We start from the raw sequence: 23,096 nt of genomic DNA on the forward strand, positions 1-23,096 counted from the left end.
CTTTTAACAAGGTCCTTTTCAGTCAGTTCTGTGACCGGGCCAGAAACTTGTTGGGAAGAATTCAGACATAGAATTGACGGACAGATGAACACAGATTTACAAAACGGCAATATGTTCAAGAACTTTGGAAAGGAGTGTGTAATATGTGCTGGTGCATTGAGGTCCATGGAATCCCTACAGTGCAGAACATAGAACATTACAGCACAGTACAGGCCCTTCGGCCCTCAATATTGCGCCGACCAGTGAAACCAATCCAAAGCCCATCTAACCTACACTATTCCAATATCATCCATATGTTTATCCAATGACCATTTAAATGCCCTTAATGTTGGTGAGTCCACTACTGCTGCAGGCAGGGCATTCCACGCCCTTACTACTCTGAGTGAAGAACCTACCTCTGACTATATATAGTCCTATATCTATCACCCCTCAATTTAAAGCTATGTCTCCTCGTGCTAGCTATCACCAACCAAGGAAAAAGGCTCTCACTATCCACCCTATCTAATCCTCTGATCATCTTGTATGCCTCTATTAAGTCACCTCTTAACCTTCTCTCTAACGAAAACAACCTCAAGTCCCTCAGCCTTTCCTCATAAGACCTTCCCACCATACCAGGCAACATCCTGGTAAATCTCTCTGCACCCTTTCCAATGCTTCCACATCCTTCCTATAATGCGGCGACCAGAACTGTACGCAATACTCCCAAGTACGGCCGCACCAGAGTTTTGTACAGCTGTAACATGACCTCCTGGCTCCGAAACTCAATCCCTCTACCAGTAAAAGCTAACACTCCATACGCCTTCTTAACAACGCTATCAACCTGGATGCCAACTTTCAGGGATCTATGCACATGGACACTGAGATCTCTTTGCTCATCCACACTACCAAGTATCTTACCATTAGCCCAGTACTCTGTAATCCTGTTACTCCTTCCAAAGTGAATCACCTCACATTTTTCCACATTAAACTCCATTTGCCACCCCTCAGCCCAGCTCTGCAGCTTATCTATGTCCCTCTGTAACCTGCAACAACCTTCTGCACTGTCCACAACTCCACCGACTTTAGTGTCATCTGCACATTTACTAACCCATCCTTCTATGCCCTCATCCAGGTCATTTATAAAAATGACAAACAGCAGTGGCCCCAAAACAGATCCTTGCGGTACACCACTAGTAACTGAACTCCAGGATGAACATTTCCCATCAACCACCACCCTCTGTCTTCTTGCAGCTAGCCAATTCCTGATCCAAACCGCTAAATCACCCTCAATCCCATGCCTCCATATTTTCTGCAATAGCTTACTGTGGGGAACCTTATCAAACGTTTTGCTGAAATCCATATACACCACATCAACTGCTTTTCCCTCATCAACCTCTTTGGTCACCTTCTCAAAGAACTCAATAAGGTTTCTGAGACACGACCTACCCTTCACAAAACCGTGTTGACTATCCCTAATCAAATTATTCCTTTCTAGATAATTATAAATCCTATCTCTTATAATCCTTTCCAAAACTTTGCCCACAACAGAAGTAAGGCTCACTGGTCCATAATTACCAGGGTTGTCTCTACTCCCCTTCTTGAACAAGGGGACAACATTTGCTATCCTCCAATCTTCTGGCACTATTCCTGTAGACAATGACGACATAAAGATCAAAGCCAAAGGCTCTGCAATCTCCTCCATCGCCTCCCAGAGAATCCTAGGATAAATCCCATCCAGCCCAGGGGACTTATCTATTTTCACACTTTCCAGAATTGCTAACACCTCCTCATTAACCTCAATCCCGTCTAGTCCAATAGTCTGTATCTCAGTATTCTCCCGACAACATTGTCTTTTTCCTGTGTGAATACTGATGAAAAATATTCATTTAGCGCCTCTCCTATCTCTTTAGACTCCATGTACAACTTCCCACTACTGTCCTTGACTGGTCCTAATCTTACCCTAGTCATTCTTTTATTCCTGACATACCAATAGAACGCTGTAGGGTTTTCCTTGATCCTACCTGGCAAAGACTTCTCATGTCCCCTCCTGGCTCTTCTTAACACTCTCTTTAGATCCTTCCTGGCCAACTTGTAACTCTCGAGCACCCTAACTGAGCCTGTCAGAAGGAGGTCATTCAGCCCATTGAGTCTGCACCGACCATAATCCCACCCAGGCCCTATTCCCATAACCCCATATATTTACCCTGCTAATCCCCCTGACATGGGTCAATTTTAGCATGGCCAATCAGCCTAACCCGCACATCTTTGGGCTGTGGGAGGAAACCCACGCAGACACTGGGAGAATATAAAGTCCACACACACACTGACTGAGGCCGGAATTGAACCCTGGCCCTGGCGCTGTGAGGCAGCAGTGCTAACCACTGTGCCACCGTATCGCCCAGGTCAAGAGCTGTTATTTTCGGAGAGGACTGATTGTCAGCACATTATGAAGTGGAGGACAGTACCTGAAAAAAAGACAATGGTTAACCAATATCAGCTGTCCATATCCACAGATCTCTAAAGGTTGCCACTCAAGTGGATAGAGCTGTGAAGAAGGCCTATAGTGTGTTAGCTTTTATTAACAGGGGGTTGGAGTTTAAGAGCCGTGGGGTTATGCTGCAACTGTACAGGACCTTGGTGAGACCACATTTGGAATATTGTGTGCAGTTCTGGTCACCTCACTATAAGAAGGATGTGGAAGCGCTGGAAAGAGTGCAGAGGAGATTTACCAGGATGCTGCCTGGTTTGGAGGGTAGGTCTTATGAGGAAAGGTTGAGGGAGCTAGGGCTGTTCTCTCTGGAGCGGAGAAGGCTGAGGGGAGACTTAATAGAGGTTTATAAAATGATGAAGGGGATAGATAGAGTGAACATTCAAAGACTATTTCCTCAGGTGGATGGAGCTATTACAAGGGGGCATAACTATAGGGTTCATGGTGGGAGATATAGGAAGGATATCAGAGGTAGATTCTTTACGCAGAGAGTGGTTGGGGTGTGGAATGGACTGCCTGCAGTGATAGTGGAGTCAGACACTTTAGGAACATTTAAGCGGTTATTGGATAGGCACATGGAGCACACCAGGATGATAGGGAGTGGGATAGCTTGATCTTGGTTTCAGGTAAAGCTCGGCACAACATCGTGGGCCGAAGGGCCTGTTCTGTGCTGTACTGTTCTATGTTCTAGCTAATGTGGGGCCCATTTAAGGGCAGTTGTTGCAACAATTTTTGAAAATTTTAAGCAATTTTTAAAAACTTAACAGATCAGATCTCTAGTGGAGGAATTCAGAACAAGGGCACATAACCTCAAGTGAGATTGTTCAGGGATGGCACCAAGGAGCACTTCATCACCAAGGTGGTGGAAAACTGGAATGATCTCCCAAAAAGCTGTGGCTAGGTCAATTGGAAAATTGCAAAACTGGGTTTGCTAAATTTTTGTCAGACATGGGTATGTGGGTGGTGGATGTGCTGCAAGATATGGAGTCAATAGGTTAATTTTCTTTCAGTGACTATTGTGCAATTAATTCAAATATGTACTATGGTCTATAATTACCAGGGTTGTCTCTACTCCCCTTCTTGAACAAGGGGACAACATTTGCTGTCCTCCAGTCTTCTGGCACTATTCCTGTAGACAATGACGACATAAAGATCAAAGCCAAAGGCTCTGCAATCTCCTCCCTAGCCTCCCAGAAAATCCTAGGATAAATCCATATTTTTCATAGACGTGTTTCACATGTCGATGGGTATAATTCTCCTTTCAAATTTTCATTATTATAATTTGGGCAGTTTAGTCTACAATGTTGAAAATGATTAGGCAATATTTGAATTTTTGTTTGTACCCAGTCCAATTCAGGAAGCAAGTGAAGATGGCCTGTCCTCTGCTGCCACCACCTCCTCTTCTGCAGTCTCCTCTTCTTCAGTGGGAGGACTTGGTACTATAAGTGACTTGAATGTCTTTGAGAAACTGGAGCTGGGCCAATTGAACTCGTGTGAGACCAACAATGTGAATTCCACCTCTGGTATGGATCTGCTGTCTGTATCTAGTCTTTAGTATCTACTTGGGTTTATTTGATCACCTATTTGCAAGCTAACTAGTCTGTTGTTGTTCTTGTCAGTGTGACTAAAATGGGTTAACATCTTGAGTTATTACTTCACAGTGGATTCTGACTTAGGATGACTGGTGGTGATTAATGCAAGGTGCTGAACCCAAGCAGGAACTGCAGCAATATCATTTATTTTAAGGTTTTATATATAGCTATTTAAAGAAAGATACTGCAGTAAATGAAAGAACGATATGCTGAAAATGTTTTGGAAATTTTCCAAATATCAATATTTTAGCATTGGGTATTGAGTGATTATTTCCTAAGATTTCAAAATGTTTATATTCAAATATGGGATTGTGTGATGCAAAGCATTTTGCTCAGTAATGAATCATTCATTCGATTCTTTCTTGCTGTCGCAGCATATAGTTAAAATTGATTATCCCTAGCTCTCATTCAGTAGAGAAAACGCTCTCAAACTGGCTATTATATACATCCTCTACTCAATGCCTTAAATGTTTACTTTGATTGTTACCATTATGCTTTGAGAACCTGTCACTGATTTCAAACTGATTTTAGCCAAATAATTCACTTCAGTATGAACACTGGTTTGCTTGACAGTTATATCTGTAATAATGCAAGCCTGGTTTTTGAAGACCAGTGCCATAATTCTTTAGAAACCTTTTTTTCTGTTTGTTATTTCTCAAAATATATTATATTGTTACGAGGGGGCATAACTATAAGTTTCATGGTGGGAGATATAGGAGGGATGTCCGAGGTAGGTTCTTTACTCAGAGAGTGGTTGGGGTGTGGAATGGACTGCCTGCTGTGATAGTGGAGTCGGGCACTTTAGGAACTTTCAAGCGGTTATTGGATAGGCACATGGAGCACACCAGAATGATAGGGAGTGGGATAGCTTGATCTTGGTTTCGGACAAAGCTCGGCACAACCTCGAGGGCTGAAGGGCCTGTACTGTGCTGTACTGTTCTATGTTCTATTATACAAAAGTGTATCTTCATATATCTTCTCCAAGTCCATTATATAGTTAAGGGGTGGGGAGAGCCCACTATGTTCATTCGTTTAATTGGACGACAGTGCTCTCCCAGATGAGTCTTCAAGCACTGGCACTAACCTGCTCCATGTTTCCCCAGTTCCAAATCGAGGTTAGATGTGAAATTGTGTTTCAGCCATTTCTGTTTTAATCTTGCAAAAACAAAATACACATGCTGAAAATCTGAAATAAAAACAGAAATGCCGGAAATGGTCCACAGGTTCGGCAGCACCTGAGGATAGAGACAAGGTTGTAAGTTGAGGTTTGTGACCAGTTTGATGTCTGGCCCTTCTTTCAACAGCAAGCCCTGCAAGTATTGAGCAGAACCCTTCACACCCACCTATGTAAAACTCTTTTAACAGGTGCCTCTGTAGTTTAGAGCAATTAAAGTTAGTTCATTTGCCGGTCTGGAATCCTGTTGGAGGAGACAGTGGCAAAAAGAAGTAATTGGTGTTTTGGGTGAGGCAGGTGCAGAACATGTGGTGGTTGACCTGTGGTTCTAATTGCTGTAAATATTCAATACCGTTAATTTTACTTAATATGCAAATTAGTATGGGGTTTGTCGCCTTGGCCAGGGTGTTTTTATTTTTGCGCCATCCTTAAAACTACAAAGCTAATGCACACAATGGACAGCGCAAGTCCTAATCTCCTTGTTTGCTCCAAAAACCAAATTCAAATTGAATCCATTTTATGGTCCCCGCAAGAGAGACATACAAGATCCAAGCTGACAAGATAACGCATTGCACCCCATCTTGGGCTTTATCTGATGCTTGATCTTGACCAAAAGGCTGAGAAGTGAGTAACCCAGATGGGTTATTACAACAGTCTACAATGGTTTTGATGGTCATCATTAGATTCTTAGTTCCAAATTTATATTGAATTCAAATTTCACCACCTGCCACAGTGGGATTTGAACCCTGGTCCCCAGAACATTACCCTGGGATTACAAGGCCAGTGACAATACCATTGCACCACCATCTCTCCATGGTGTTACCTTTTCCACTGAGGTCAGAAAGATCATTTGGTGACATATAATGTGTCTCAGAATGCAGAGATTCCTCTGTTCAATTAAATTTGATTAAACATTGGGTGGGTAGAGCAGAATCTGCCCTGTCTGGAATGGAAGATAAAATAACAGGAGTAGCTGGTGATCCCAAACCCAGGAATATACCTAAGGCAAATGTTGTATGGATTTATTAAGTGCGCATCTAATATTGTCAGCAGTAATTTCTAAGTTTTGGTTAAGCCACAGTTGTAATAGTTTTGATAGCTCTTCATTACAGTAACCACCTTACAGCCTTTCAGTCCTCACCAGAACATGGCTTCCTGTATTGCTCTGATGCTGGTGAAATTTGCTATCTGTCTTTTAGCCAGAAATATTAATCTCTATATTGGTACATCTTATCTGCCATGGATTACATGTTGCCAAAAAATATGCACACTCTTGCCTCCAAAATGAATAAAATGGGCACATTCAGTGGACAGCACAACACACCATTGGTTATGAATTGTTGCACTAGTGTAAAGAATCAAATATGCTTTGTTTTTCTTGTTTCTGAAATATCACTCTGATAAATTCCAGATAATCCTTGGGATACAGAAGTGCAAAATCAATTGCTGTTGTCCCTTCCTGTGCCATTGAGCTCACTCCCAGAGTTTCACATTCAGAAGAGACCAATACCTATAATTGAAGATGGACATGAGCTGAATCTGGGTAAGAGACAGTACAGTTTATTCTGTTCACATCACTTGGTGGTGTTTTGAGAAAAATGGCTGGGCAAACACTTGCGGAAAAGTGGAAGAATCGTATAAATTAAAAATGCAGGATCATCATGGTACCAATCTGACTCAAATTGGTTTAACTGCTGATGTTGGGTAAATGTTATCTTTGGCTAGAACAATTGTAGTTTGATTGCTGCAGAACAAATTGGAATTCCATGCTCCCAAGTGTTCAGTGCTGCATTCACACTGTTGCAAATATAGTTGTAATAATATTTAGAAAATGTTATTTGCTATTTAGTTTCTGGCTGTCAGCCTAGTTCTCTCGGTCCAAGGTTCGATGTCTGATGTCCAAAACAAATGACAATAGTTATGTTAAAGGAAAAATAACTTGCATGGTTTTGTTTATGGCGATATAGGCACCAAGCTCATTTCCTCAATTATCCCAGGAGTGGTTCTAATACCAACCATTAAGAATACCATACACACTTCCCTTCCGTCTGAAACAACCATTCATCACTCTAAACTCTGCTTTTTGTCCCTTAGTCAATTTCATACTCATGCAGTCATTGCCCCAATAACCTCAGGGACTAAAGCATGCTATCCATTTTCTTACTGCATTTACATTGCCTATCCACATTCAACATCTTGATTCATTCAGACACAATTCATTCTATGAAACTGAAAGCATACAATAATATTTTTTATTCTTTCATGGGATGTGGGCGTCGCTGGCTAGGCCAGCATTTATTGTCCACGTCTAATTGCCCTTGAGAAGTTAGTGCTAAGTTGTCTTATCGAACTGATGCTGTCCATGTGGTATAGATACACCCTACATTGCCATTAGGAAGGGAGTTGTCGGATTTTGACCCAGAGACATTGAAGGAAACGATGATATATTTCTAAGTTAGAATAGTGTGTGGCTTGGAGGTGAATTTGCAGGCGGTGGTGTTTCCGAACATCCGCTGCCCTTGTCCTTGATGGTAGAGGTCACACCTTTAGAAGGTGTTGTCGAAGGAGTCTTGATGTGTTGCTGCTGTGCATCTTGTAGATGGTACACACTGCTGCCACTATGTGTTGGTAATGGAGAGTGAATGTTTAAGCTGGTGGTTGAGGTGCCAATCAAGCGGGCTGCTTTGAATAGTGTTGAGCTTCTGCAGCGTTGTTGGAGCTACGTTAATCCAGGCAAGTGGAGATTATCCATCACACTCCCCACTTCTGCCTTGCAGGTGGTGGACCGACTTTGTGGAATCACAAGGTATGTTATTCGCTGCAGAATTCCCAACCTCTGACCTGTTCTTGTAGCTGCAATATTTATATGGTTGGTCCAGTTTAGTTTCTGGTCAATGATAAATCCCAGGTTGTTGAAAATGTGGGATTTAGAGTCATAGAGTCACATCTATAAGAGAAATGCAGCTCCAAGTATTGTACATAGCTGCCTTTGACCTCACCAAGGCCTTCAACACTGTCAACCACAAGAGGTTATGGAACATCCTCCTCTGTTTTGGCAGCCCCCAAAGGTTTACCATCTTCTACTTGCTCCACGATGATATGCAAGACCAACGGATCCACCACAGACCAAATTTGCATATGGACTGGGCCCAAACAAGGCTGAGTCATCACACTGACACTCTTCTCAATCTTCCTTGCTGCAATACTCCATCTCACCCTGAGCAAGCTCCCCACTGGAGCTAAACTACAGGACAAATGGAACTCCGCCACCTGCAGGCCAGATCCAAGGTCCATCCTATCCTCTGTGTTGAATCATAGAAAGAAATCATAGAAACCCTACAGTGCAGAAGGAGGCCATTCGACCCATCAAGTCTGCGCCGACCACAATCCCACCCAAGCCCTACCCCCACATATTTACCCGCTAATCCCTCTAACCTACGCATCTCAGGGCCAATTTTTAACCTGGCCAATCAACCTACCCCGCACATCTTTGGACTGTGGGAGGAAACCGGAGCACCCGGAGGAAACCCACGCAGACACGAGGAGAATGTGCAAACTCCACACAGACAGTGACCCGAGCCGGGAATCGAACCCGGGACCCTGGAGCTGTGAAGCAGCAGTGCTAACCACTGTGCTACCGTGCCGCCCGTGTTGCTTACGCCTATGCACATTTGGAGGTCAAGCTTCAAGCTGCTGTCGATACCTTCACCAAGGAGTACGAGAGCATGGGCCTTGCACTAAACATCTGTAACAACTTGCCTTTGTCACACAGCACTGCTCTCCAGTTATCAAAATCCATGACGAGGCCTAGGACAGCATGTATACTCTACCAACAAGGTCAGACATTGACAACTTCAACACCTGCCTTCAGTGTGCCAGCACAGCCTTCGGTCGCCTCAGGAAGAGAGAGTGTTTGTTTTAAGACCAGAATCTCAGACCTGGCACCACGCTCAGTCTACAGAGCAGGAGGGATACCTGTCCTCCTATTTGGCTGAGGCGTGGACTGTGTACAGCAGGCACCTTGAAACCCTGGAGGAGTACCACTAGGGCTGCCTCTGCAAGATCCTACCAATCCTTTGGCAGGATAGATGCGCCAATGTCCATGTTATCTTTCAGGCCAACATCCCCAGCAACAAAGCATTGACCATGCTCGATCAGCTCCACTGGACGGGCTCCATTGTCTGCATGCCTGACATGAGACTCCTGAAACAAGCCCTATACCCGGAGCTTCGACATGGCAAGCAAGCCCCAGGAGGGCAGGGGAAATACTTCAAGGACATCCTCAAAGCCTCCTTGAAGAAGTATAATAGCCACCGACACCTGGGAATCCCTAGCCCAAGACCACCTGGAGTGGAGAAAGAGTATCTGGGAAGCAGAACACCACAAGTTTCATTGTTGAGAGCAAGCCAAAGCCAAGCGCTGACTGTGAAAGGAACGCAAGGCAACCCGGGTACCCCACCCACCTACTCCTCAAACCACCATCTGCCCACCTGTGACAGAGACTCTAAGTCACATATTGGACTCTTCAGTTACCTGAGAACTCATTTTTAGTGTGGAAGCAAGTCACCCTCAACCCCAGGGGATAACCATAACCTAAGAAAAGATAATGTTTAAAAACCTTTCATTTACAGATTGTGGTTGTTTACAATTCTGCTGCTGCTGATGGCCCACAGCACCTTGTGGATACCCATGTTTGAGTTACTAGATCTGTCAGAGATCTACTCAATTTAGCATGGTGGTAGTGCCACACAACATGATGGAGGGTTTCCTCAATGTGAAGATGGGACTTGGTCTCCACAAGAAGAGTGAGTGGTGGTCACTCCTACCAATCTTGTCATGGACAGATGCATCTGCGACAAGTAGATTGGTGAGGATGAGTTACCTCTAGTTCAAAATTGTGTTTTAGTTAAGATATCAGCTTGCACTTTCTGTAGTGATAGTTTACACACACTCCAATCAATATTGTATATGTGATATACATGATATGCAGCGATATCTTGTGTTTTCAGCCAGATTTCAATCCTCCGATGGAAGTGTTGACCTGAGACCTAAATTCTACTTAAGTGGAATGTTCATGCACTAAGCTTGCAAAACCACTGGATGCTGATACTTGCTGGTGACTACTTGTGCAAATATTACGATCATTAGTATGCTTTTTGTGGTTACTAAAGATAAGCATTTATCTCTTGCAAAGTTGGAAGGAATTGCTACTTACAAATTGACAGCGTTACAAACCAGACTCTTTGTACGAGGACATTTCATGGTAGTACTCCATGCAACTAAAACAAATTCTGTGCTCCTTAATGGAGGAAGTTTGACTCCAGCCGTTTAGTGCAGTTATTGATTTGTATAAAAATGGAGCCAATCCAGGCTGTACCATCGTAAAGATCTAAAACTTATTGTCTCAAATGTATTAATGCAGGGTGCTTTTTTTGACATATTAGCCATCCATCTAATGGTTCTCTTGGACTTTTGAGAATAATATAGTGGTTCAATGGAATTGCTTCCATTTGAAAATATTTCCTCCCTTCCCCTTTAATTTATCAAAAATGATATTTCAATTCTATCAAGTGATAGTATTGAATTATTATGAGAAATGGGAACATAAAACAAATTTGTTTGTCCGGCAGTCTCCGAACCTGCTGTAATATGCATCTCCTTCTATAAAGGACTTTTTGGCCAGCTGCTAAAGTATTTTTATAGAAAAAGTCTTCGATGTCCTAAATCAGTACTATTTTTTTCAACATTTCCTGTTTATGGCTCAGTTGATAACATTTACCTCAGTCAGAAAGTCATGGGTTCAAGATCCACTCCAAACACAACGTTTAGGCTGATACTCCTCCAGTCCTGAGTGCCGCACTGTTTCACATGTTAAACAGTGCCTCATCTCCTCCTAGCTGAAAGTAAAAGATTGCTAGCAATATTTTGAGGAAGATCAGGAGTATTCCCTGAGGTCCTAGCTAATTTTTATCCACCAACCAGCACCTCAAAACGGATGATCAAATCATGTACCTTGGTGCTGGTTGTGGGATCTCACATGCAAACTGGTAGTCACGTTGCCCACATTCGAACAGTGACTGCATCTACCAAGGTACGTGATTTGATAATCTGTTTTGGTTTGGATGGAAAACACTTTGGGATATCTTGCAGTTGTGAAAGGTGCACTATCAGTAAATGCTTATTCTATTTTTCTGCAGGCTCGCAAACGTTTATCGTCAAACAAGCAGCAGTACATGAACAGTACCGTATATTCTACGGGACCAATTCAAGTTTGAACTTGTCCAAAGCTATAATTAAGGTAGGTAAATTATCAATCGGAGAGGTGTGTAATGGGACCTCTATTTAGAACAATGTCAGGCATTTTACAGGTTTGGAGAATAACGCCAAATACCTGGTTTAGCCTTTCTGCTATTTAGTTTTATTTTTGACCGGCAATAGTATATGGTAACTTTTCAGAACTCTTACTGCAGGGAAGATTAAATGGATATTTGGAATATCCATCTGCCCTCCTCCTGTTGCCCCATTTATGACGATTTGTCATTCTGTACGAATCGTCTAATGTGTAATTTGTAAACTGATGAGCTGTTATTGATATAATGGAATTTTTTTGAAGACATATTTAGAAAAATGAAAAACAGCTGATACTGCAGTCATTCTTTATTTGCTGTGTAGATATAGACCAAGGAGGAGTCTTGTCACAATGGGGGAGTGGGAGCATCATCAGTTTTCCTGCAATAGGTTTGATGGAAACATTTTGGGATTACGTTTTCTTCTTGAACAATTCAACACATGGCAAATAAATTGATTTTAAAGATGTCTCCTAGTTAACCTAAAATTTATGTTTATACAAAAAATCCTGCTGGCGTGTTGAATTAGCTAACCTGTCTTCAGGTGTTGAGGTACTAAAATTGATTAGGAAGATAAAACAACCAGGATTCTTCTATCATCATTTCCCCAATTGTGAGATATATCAAATGAGCCTTCAGGAAAAACCTGAAATACCTGAAATTTTGGGCGTGCTGCTGAAAATTGACTAACAACTGAAAACCTGATCCTTCTAGGCGTTAATGGCCCCTTCAGTTGATTAGCCTGTTGGATTTGCTTTACACACTGGAAGTCAGGAGTATGATTGAATGCTCTCCACTTGCTCGGATGAGTGCAGCTCCAACAATACTTAAGTAGCTCAACACAATTCAGGACAAAACAGTCTGCTTGATTTGCACCCCAACCATCACCTTATATGTTCATCCCCTCCAGCACATTGTGGCTGGTGTATCCTATCTACAAGATGCATTCCACCAAGGCTTTTTCAACCTCTATTCCCTAGAGCGTCAATATTAACAAGCACATGGAAATACCATGCAAATCTCTCTCTGACAGACAGACACACCATCCTGACTTGGAAATATTGTTGTTCCTTCATTGTTGCTGGATCGAAATCCTGGAATTCCCTTTCTAAGAGTGATGTGGCAATACCTTCACCACAATGACTGTAGTGGTTCAAGAAGGCATCTCGCCACCACCACCTCGGGACAATTAAAGATGGGCAGCAAATGCTGACTTTGCCACTGCCATAAACGTCACTGAATGAATAAAATGTTTTAACATAGTTTATTTATTAGTGTCACAAGTAGGCTTACATTAGCAATGCAATGAAGTTACTGTGAAAATCCTCTAGTTGCCACACTCCGACACCTGTTCGGCTACACTGAGGGAGAATTTAGCACGGCCAATGCACCTAACCAGCACGTCTTTTGGACTGGGAGGAAACCGGAGCACCCGGAGTAAACCCACGCAGACACGGCATGAACGTGCAGATTCCTTACACACAATGACCCAGGCCAGGAATTTAACCCAGGTCCCTGGCGTTGAGGCAACTGTGATAGCCACCTTGCCACTATACTTGGTAAATGAGCACTCTGATATGTCAGAAATGTCTGGCTTTGGAACAGAATCCCAGCACAGGAAATTGAGCTAAAATTCCATTATCTGTGCAGTTGGCATGATGTGTAGATATTACTATTTTATTTTCATTATTTTATTTCAGTGCTTTCTGGTGAACTCTGAGTGTCGAAGTGCAGTGTTTCAAGGTTTCGTTCCTTGAGCCCTGCTTCCGTCTGTCCATGACTTTTCCTGGTACCTGAATAATAATTATGGATTTTCTTGCGCTGGGATGTTTTTCTGTCAGTCAGCTGGATCCAAACCTCTTAGTGGTGCCATTACCAGCAACTTGAATTTCTGCAACGTTTTTACAAACCAAAATCACTAAACGCTTTGCAGAGCCATCATGTGGTCACCAGGATGGAGAAAACAGAAACAAAAACAAGGAGATGGGCAAAGTTACCAAGGAGGGTTTTTAGTATGGTTTTGAAGACGTAAAAGCGAAGCAATTTAAAGAAGTATCAATAGATCTATGACTGAGGAAACATCTCTCTTTTGTTATTGCAGTCTATTGGAGGACAATGGAGTTGTTTAACTGGAGGAAGTTGTAGAAGTCAGCATTAATGGGGACTGGGGATTTTAATAATGATAATTTCAAGGTCAGAGTTAATAGAGCTTGGCCAGGCTGTGAGTGGGACTTTTGTGCAGTGAACAGAACCAATAGTGTTTAGAGTAAGGAGGGGGTAAATGTTGAAGATATCTAACTTGAGTACACATCCTGCTTCACTTCAAAAACAACATTCCCCTTAACAACTTGAATTTATATAGTGTCGCATCCCAAGGGCTTCAGAGATGTTACTGGACACCGAGTCACATAAGGACTTAATTGGGACAAGTAACCCAAAAGCTTGGTCGATCAGTTGGGTTTTAAGGAGCATCTAAAAGCAGGAGGGGTTCTGGGAGGAAATTCCAGAGCTTAAGATCTAGGCAGCTGTAGACATGGGCTTCAATGGTTAGACAAAGGAAGTCATATATGCACAAGAGACCAATATAGAGGAGTGTCGAGACCTTGGTTGTTGGGCTGGAGGAGGATGGAGCTAAGGTAGGGCAAAGCCATAGAGGACTTTGAACGCCAGGGTAGATTTTTAAAATTGAGGCATTGCTAATCCAGGAATCAATGAGGGTCTAGGTGACAGGTTGGTGTGGCTAAGTGTAAATTAGGATACGGGCAGAAGTGTTTTGACATTTTTTGAAAGCTGCTCCACTCGAAGTACATGTAACATTAAGAATGCATAAACACTGACCTCTGAATACTTCCCTCAAACAGGTGTATTCACACACAGTGCCATGGGACTTCTACATCAATCAACAACTTAAGATGCGGCTCGGTTCCCAGTTTGCTAATTACTTCAGCCAGAATCACAGCTGCTACATGTTTGAGAATGGATGTGTGACAGTAGATCAGAGCAATAATTGTGAAACTCTACAGATGATAACTTTTCATGGAAGAAACGGAAGATTTTACATTGATGCTGCAGTGGTAAATAACTTGCTCCATTTCAAACTGGTTGTTTTGGTAGTTATTTTCCCATTCCACATGCCATCACGTGCTATTTGCTTTGATGGGGAGGACTAGTAAAGGATGATAGTTGTTCATGTGTGCTCTTGACAATGGAGACAGTCTATAGGCTGTTTCAATGGGCAATTGCTGAAAAACTGGTCAATTGCTTAATGAAGAAATGCACCTCTTTGTGTAGTACTGAGTGAGGTAGATGAGACATGCTGCCTGATTTCTTATCTGTGCTACTAAGGCTGCTGCAGTTGTGGCCTAATCAAGGTAGGGGCAGAAAATCGGTGAAGGTTCCCACAATGCCTGCACATTATCTGATGATTCACTTGTATTGAATCAGAACAATCCGGGGCTTAGTTATTAGCTTGTTGACACCCACTGTTCAGCTCATGTCTGAAAAATGACTATTTGAGTGAGGAACTAGAGGGCAACCAGAGCTGCAGAGCCATATCTCTGCTTAACCTGCCATACGTTTGAGTATCGAGGGCAGAAAGAAGAGGCTAGAAAATTCCAGAAATTCCCAATTATATTGCATTGGACACAATAAAATCCAATTAATATTTAGTTACAATAGTTGCACTCGAGTGACTGCCATAACATTCTGGTTTATTACTGGCAAGTTTATTTCTGAAATTCCCACAATATTAAACAATGAAGTTGCTAGTATTTCTTGGTTCCTTTTGTACAAATTATTTTATGAAATCTTTATTTGAATCGCTTCTTGATTCGTTTGAAAATGAAGTTTACTCTGACAATTGGGACCAAACCATCTTTGCAGTCCTAAAAGCTGTTTCCCTTTGTTTTCCTTTTGTAGGGTCTGTCTCAGCTGCGGGAATTTGTACCAGAAGCACTGATTGTGTTCCTGACACATGACTTGCTGGCCCTAGTGGAACTGATGCATACAGCTGAAATAGTTCATGGGGGCATAGCACCGGAAACACTCTTCATGGGTGACAGGTTCGTTTGACCTATTTTGCAATAGTTTTAGCTGAATAATGCCTTTTGTTTCTTGTGTGGACTTGGGTTAGACCAGGAGTTCAATTTTCAGAAATTCAATATTGGATTCTTCTATCAGACTGTATAAAACCACCCAATCCTGAAGTATGACCAGTAAGTCAGCCGCAGATTGAAGCTATAATCAATCCACAGCCAAGTAATCAAAGTAGCCACTGAAAGCTACTCTTTATTATCTCTATATATTCCTATAATAGAAGAAAGGGTTGAGACTCTGCCAGAAAAACTAACCTGTAATTGCTGCTGATAGAAGGACAAAACACTATCAAGAGAAACAATGCATTTATATGGCACCTGATATACTGCAACACTTTTGAAGTGTAGTCACTGCAAATTAGCTCCAGAGAATAATGATGCATAGGTGAACTCTGCAATTTAGATTTCAGTGCCAATCAGAGTTGACTTGCAAATTCTTGTTTTGGGTATGCAGTGGCATAGTGGTAATTTCACTGGACTAGCAACCCAGAGATTTAGGCTAATGTTCGGAGGACATGGGTTCAAATCCCAACATAGCAGCTGGTGAAATTTTAATTCTGGAATTAAAAATTAGGAAGGAAACTTCTCGTCCTTCCCGGTCTGTGACTTCAGACTCACAACAGTGTGGTTGACTCTTTAATGCCCTCCAAAATGACCTAGCAAGTCACTCAGTTGTGTCAAATTGCTAAAGAAAAATGGATAAGGAATGAAACCAGGGAGACCAAGGCACCAGAAACAACAATGGCACACAAGTCCTGTTGACACTGCAAAGTCTTCCTTGATAACATGGGGGGGGGGGTGGTTTATGCCAAAATTGGGAGAACTATTCCACAGACTAATCAAGCAACATACTCAAGGTCACAGAATCATATCTTACAGACAATCTTCCAGATACAACCACCAGCAGGACAGACATAGCACAATGGTATACAGTTTGGATGGAATTGCCTGGGGAGTCCTTAATATTGACTTGAAGTCTCATGGTAGCATCAGATCAAACATGGGCAAGGATTACAAACTCCTGCTGATTACAATCTATCTCTCCCACTCCTCTCCCCCACCCCCCAAGCTGATGAATCAGTATTGTGTAAGGGGGACTTTAATGTCCATCACCAAGCAAAGCTTGGTAACACAACTACTGCCCGAGTCTTAAAGGACCCAGACTGGGTTTCAGCCGATGGTATGGAAACCAGCAAGAAGGAAAAACATACTTGATCTCATCCTTGCCAGTCTATCTTTAGCAGATGCATTTGTCCATGACAGTATCAGTAGGAGTGACCACCACACAGTCCTAGTGGAGACAAAGTCCTGTCTTCACATTGAGGGTATCCTCTGTCAATTTGTGTGGCACTACCACTGCTCAGTGGGATAGATTTCAGAACAGATCTAGCAACTAGAAACTGGTCATCAATGAGGTGCTGTGGGCCATGTGCACAGCAGAATTGTATACAGCCACAATCTGTAATCTTTAGGCCTGGCATATCCCCCACTTTACCATTACCAACAAGCCAGGGATCAACCCTGGTTCAATGAAGAATGCAGGAGGACACGCCAGAAGCAGCACCAGGCAAAACTCAAAATGAGATGTCAACCTGGTGAAGCTACAACACAGGACACTTGAATGTCAAACAGCTTAAGCAGCATATAATAGACAGCTAAGCAATCACATAACCAGCGGATCAGATCCAAGCTCTGAAGTCTTGTTAAATCCAGTCATAAATGGTAGTGAACAATTAAATAGCGACGAGGAGGAGGAGGCTGCACAAATATCCCTATCCTCAATGATGGGGAGCCCAGCACAGTGGTGTAAAAGACAATGTTGCCACCATCTTCAGTCAAGTGCAGAGCGGATGATCCATCTTGGCCTCCTCCGGAGGTCCCCAACATCGCAGATGCCAGTCTTCAGCTAACTCAATTCACTCCACATGATATCAAGAAACTTCGGAAGGCACTGGATACTGCATCGGCTATGGACCCTGAATATTCCAGCAATAGTACTGTAGGCTTGTGTTTGAGAACTAGTCCCATCCTTAGCCAAGCTGTTGCAATACAGCTACAACATTGGCATCTACCCAGCAATGTGAAAAATTGCTCTGGTATGCCTTGTTCTCAAAAAAGGACAAATCCAATTCGACCATTTGCCACCCCATCAGTCTGTTTTCGATTGTCAGCAAAATGATGGGAAGTGTCATTGACAGTCCTATCGAGCAGCACTTACTCAGCAATAACCAGCTCACTGACATTCAGTTTGGTTTCCGTCAAGCCATTCAGCTCCTGACTTCATTACAGCTTTGTTCAAATATGAACAAAAGAGCTGAACTCCAGAGGTGGAGTGAGAGTGATCATCTTTGATATCAAGGCCACATGACTGTGCCCTGACAATACTGAAGTCAATGGGAATCGGGGAAGTTCCCACTGTTGGGAGTCATAACTAGCACAAAGGAAAATGGTTGTGATTGTTCAAGGTCAATACTCAGTCCCAGGGCATCACTGCAGGGGTTCCTCAGGGGTAGTGTCCTAGACCCAAGTATCTTCACCTGCTTCATCAATAACCTTTCCTCCATCATAACGTCAGAAGTGTGAATGTTCGTTGATGATTGCATAATGTTTAGCACCATTTACAATTCCTCAGATCCTGAAGCAGTCCGTGTCCAAAAGCAGCAAGATCTGCACAACATCCAAGCTTGGGCTGCTAAGTGGCAAGTAACATTCATGCCACACAAGTGCCAGGCAATGACCAGAGAGAATCTAACCATCCTCCGTTGACACTCAGTGGCATTACAATTGTTGAATCCTGAGAGTTATCATTGACCAGAAACTGAATTGGACTAGCCATTTAAATACCGTGGCTACAAGAGCATATCAGAGTTTGGGAGTTCTGTTGCGAATATCTTGGCTCCTGACTCCACAAATTCTGTCCACCATCTACAAGGTACAAATCAAGCATGTGATGGAATACTCTCCACTTGCCTGGATAATGCAGCTTCAGTAACACTTGAGGTTCGGTACCGTTCAGGATAAAGTAGCCCGCTTGATTGACACCCCATCCACTACCTTAAACATTCACTCCCTCCATAACTGAGGCAGAGTGGCAGCAGTGTGTACCAGCTAAAAAACTGTGCTGCAGCAACTCCCCACGGCTCCTTCAACAGCACTGTCCAAACATGTGACCTCTACCACCTAGAAGGATAAGAACAACAGACAAATGGGAATACCATCACCTGCAAGTACCCCTCCAAACCACACATCATCCTCGGAACAATATCGCTGTTTCTGTACTGTTGCTGGGTCAAAATCCTGGAACTCCCTTCCTACCAGCACTGGGTCTACATAGACTAGATGGACTGCAGCGGTTCAAGAACACATATAAATGATTTGTAGGAAGATGTAGCTGGTCTGATTAGTAAGTTTGCAGATGACACAAAAATTGGTGGAGTTGCGAATAGTGAAGAGGATTGTCAGAGGATACAGCAAGATATAGACCGTTTGGAGACTTGGACAGAGAAATGACAGATGGAATTTAATCCGGACAAGTGTGAGATAATACATTTTGGAAGGTCCAATGCATGTAGGAGTTATACAATAAATGTTAGAGCCTTTAGGAGTATTAACAGGCAGAGAGATCTGGGCGTACATTGGGCGGCACAGTAGCACAGTGGGTAGCACTGCTGCTTCACAGCTTCAGGGACCTGAGTTTGATTCCCGGCTTAGGTCACTGTCTGTGTGGAGTTTGCACATTCTCCTTGTGTCTGCGTGGGTTTCCTCCGGGTGCTCCGGTTTCCTCCCACATTCCAAAGATGTGCGGGTTAGGTTGATTGGCCATGCTTAAATTGCCCCTTAATGTCCTGAGATGTGTAGATTAGAGGGATTAGTGGGTAAAATATGTAGGGATATGGGGTAGGGCCTGGGTGGGATTGTGGTCGGTGCAGACCCGATGGGCCGAATGGCCTCTTTCTGTACTGTAGGGTTTCTATGATTTCTATGACATGTCCACCGATCACTGAACGTGGCAACGCAAGTGGATAAGGTAGTCGAGAAGGCAGATGGCATGCTTGCCTTCATCAGTCAGAGCACTGAGAATAAAAATTGGCAGGTCATGCTGCAGCTGTACAGAACTTCAGTTAGGCCTCATTTAGAATATTGTGTACCATTCTGGTTGCCACACCACCAGAAGGATGTGGATGTTTTGGAGAAGGTACAGAAGAGGTTTACCAGGATGTTGCCTGGTCTGGAGGGTATTAGCTATGAGAAGAGGTTGATAAACTCGGTTTGTTCTCACTGGAACGACAGAGGTTGAGGGGTGACTTGATGGGGGGGGTTTACAAGATTGAGTGGCATGGACAGAGTGAATAGTCGTATCTCTTTCCTAGAGTAGAAAAGTCAAGTACGAGGGGACATAGGTTTAAGGTGCGTGGGGAAAAGTTTAGAGGAGATGTGCGAGGTACGTTTTTTACACAGAGGGTGGTGAATGTCTGGAACGCGCTGCCCAGGGAGGTGGCGGGAGCAGGTACGATAGCGGCATTTAAGGGGCAACTAGACGAACACCTGAATAGGATGGGACTGAAAGGTTAGGAACTCCGTAAATGCATAGAGTTTTAGTTTAGGCAGGCACCATGATCGGCGCAGACTTGGAGGGCCGAAGGGCCTGTTCCTGTGCTGTTCTTTGTTCTTTGACTCACCACCACCTTCACATGGGCAATTACGGATGGGCAATAAATGCAGGCTTAACCAGTGACATCCACATCCCATGAAAGAATATTTCTTTTGAGCAATTCAATATAAAAAGGAAATAACCCCTACATTATCCTTGGCAGGTTCACAACTTTACTTGCCAGTTCATCCAGCCTTGGTGCTGCTTCCTATTTAGCTAATTCGACTACAGTTCCCTCCAGCTTTTGAGGAAGGTAGCCATGGTTGAGACTCGCTTCATGCTTTTCATTTGAGGGCTGAGTTAGATGAAAGGTGCGCGTGTCCACCTATTGGAGACTGCCAAGTTGTGCACTCAACAGCTTGAATTTGTACAGCAGCAAAGTAACTTGCCTGAATCTCTGCCTGAGCATTGAGAGTTTGTTGTAAGCCAGGATGGTTGCTTAAAGTCAAGTTGCAGCAAGTCTCAATGTAATGGTCCACGTTTCCATTCACCTCTTTCTCTTGATAAACACACTGGGTTATTGGAAATAATTGAGTTTTACGTTCTGTACTTTCTTTAGTATTTTTTCTATTTAACCTGACTCTCTGCATTCCTCCTCAGGTTCTATGATGTCTCCATATGCCCCCGCAGTGACAGTTTACTTAAGCTCATGAATTTCACTCACAGCTTGGACTTGAGGTTGCAGCCTGACATTGACAAGTTTACAAAGTTTCCTACAGTGCTACCCAGTAAGGAGCTCCTGTTAGAGTGCACTAATGCCTACCAGGTAAACAGCTAACCACGGATCACACGACACAAAACTTACACTGACATCTGAGTTGCACTGACCTGTACACACTGATGATATTCATCATTATGCTCAATAGGGTTACTCTGATGTGGAATTAGCCCCCCCACTTTCCCCTCCCTACCTTTTCATTATGTCATGATGGCATATAGCTACAATGCTTTAGGCAAGTCCACAAAGGACAGCTACATTGAGCAACTAAGTGCCCTGGCTTGAACTCCCACCTTCCAGTCGAGGAGCAAAATGGGCTGCATTTCCTCTTCCTTTTCACTCAGCACGCAAAGTGCCCACAACTGCAGTCAATTAATGGGGAAATGATTAAACCCGAGGCTTATCGATCTGCTTGGCTGAGTATCATCTTTAAGAAGCATTTACTCAAATCCATTGGACTGACAATAGTCTAGAAAGGCCATCACTTGAAAAGGAAAAAATATTGAACGTTGCATTGATCTTTGTGGGATCTTGCCATGCATATATTGTCTGCTGCATTTCCCACGTTACAACAGTAGCTGCATTTCCCTAACAGCACGGTGAGGGAGTACCTTCACCACATGGACTGCAGCCAATCAAGGCAACAAGTCGTCACCACCACCACCTCCAGAGTAATTGGGGATGGATGATACATGCTGGTCTTGTGGACAGACACCCACATCCCATAAATGATTTTGTTTTAACCTTAAACCTTTCTCATGTGAACAATTCCTGTTTTTTGGGGTTGGGGGTTATTGGACTAGTAATCCAGAGGCGTACTAGAGACCTAAGTTCTAATCTCACCATAGGGGTATTTAAGTTTATTAATTAAATCTGGAATAAAACGCTGTTATCATTAATAATCATGAAACTGCCAAATTGTTGTGAAAACTTACTTGATGCACAAATGTCCTTCAGAGAGAAAATCTGCCAATTTTACCTTTATGACCCCAGATCCACAGTAATATCATTGACTCTTAATTGCCCTCTGAAATGGCCCAGTAAACCACTCGGTTGGAACAAACCGGTACAGAAAAAGGGTCCCAATGTCAAATGGACTTCATTTGGGCAGCTCACCAAGTGATGCTTTAAGAAATAAATAACATTTCACTGAGCTACACAGTTCAAAGTATGAGCCTGGTGTGATACACAAGTGATTTGATCATGTCTTTAATAGGAGTGGAATTTCAATTTCACCGTGCCAAACCAGTGAAGCATAATCAAGGTCATTGCAAGTGACTTATTGTTTGATGATCTGGCTGAAGTTAATTCTCCAGTTCTAGTGTACAGCATGAGGAAATGAGCTGTTACCTGTCCAAGAATAACTTCGGTTCCGGCCTTGGGTGACTGTATGGAGTTTACACCTTCTCCCCGTGTCTGCATGGGTTTCCTCCGGCTATTCCGATTTCCTCCCACACTCCAAAGATGTGCGGGTTAGGTTGATTGGCCATGCTAAATTGCTCCTTAGTGTCGGGAGAGGGATCTAGCAGGGCAAATATATGGGGTTACGGGATAGGGCCTGGGTGGGATTGTTGTTGGTGCAGGCTCGATGGGCCGAATGGCCTCCTGCTGCACTGTAGGGATTCTATGTCAATATGCATTTTGAGGATAGCTTGTCTAAGTGACCATCTTGCAGCCTTTATTATTGTCAATATATATGGAGCTCTTATTGACCCATAAATGTTTATTGACCCTTTAGTCTTAAAAGTTAGTTTAAAATTCAGCTGGATCTTAATTAAACTTGAATGAACAGCAAGCCACTGCATTACTTGGTCTGTGTCCATTGTGAACAATGAGGTGATGACTCTGTACCTGTGTGCTCGACCGGTATTGGCCAATACAAATTGAGAGTCCACATGTCGCTAATTGCTGGAAAGTATATGATGTTTTTCATCCGAGTAAGACTTGACTATAAGTCCTGTATGATGGAATAACTTGCTGATACTAATTGCCCCAGTTCACAAGTGAAGAACAGGCTACTTGGCTAAACTACCCAAGATACGAGAAGGTATCT

At 43.0% G+C, this 23,096-nt stretch overlaps 1 protein-coding gene across 3 annotated transcripts in view; it reads left to right on the forward strand.

The window, feature by feature from the left end:
• The window catches only part of bub1bb (BUB1 mitotic checkpoint serine/threonine kinase Bb), a 133,557-nt gene that overhangs the window by 105,390 nt on the left and 5,071 nt on the right, over nucleotides 1-23,096 (forward strand). For all 3 annotated transcript variants that reach the window (XM_078233456.1, XM_078233455.1, XM_078233457.1), the window contains 6 exons: nucleotides 3,815-3,990; nucleotides 6,645-6,776; nucleotides 11,431-11,531; nucleotides 14,442-14,654; nucleotides 15,499-15,641; nucleotides 20,926-21,091. In XM_078233456.1, coding sequence (XP_078089582.1) covers nucleotides 3,815-3,990; nucleotides 6,645-6,776; nucleotides 11,431-11,531; nucleotides 14,442-14,654; nucleotides 15,499-15,641; nucleotides 20,926-21,091 — 931 coding nt within the window. The remainder of the gene's footprint in view (nucleotides 1-3,814; nucleotides 3,991-6,644; nucleotides 6,777-11,430; nucleotides 11,532-14,441; nucleotides 14,655-15,498; nucleotides 15,642-20,925; nucleotides 21,092-23,096) is intronic.

The sequence above is a fragment of the Mustelus asterias genome, chromosome 18 (genome assembly GCF_964213995.1).
Source record: "Mustelus asterias chromosome 18, sMusAst1.hap1.1, whole genome shotgun sequence".
Lineage (NCBI taxonomy): Eukaryota > Metazoa > Chordata > Chondrichthyes > Carcharhiniformes > Triakidae > Mustelus > Mustelus asterias.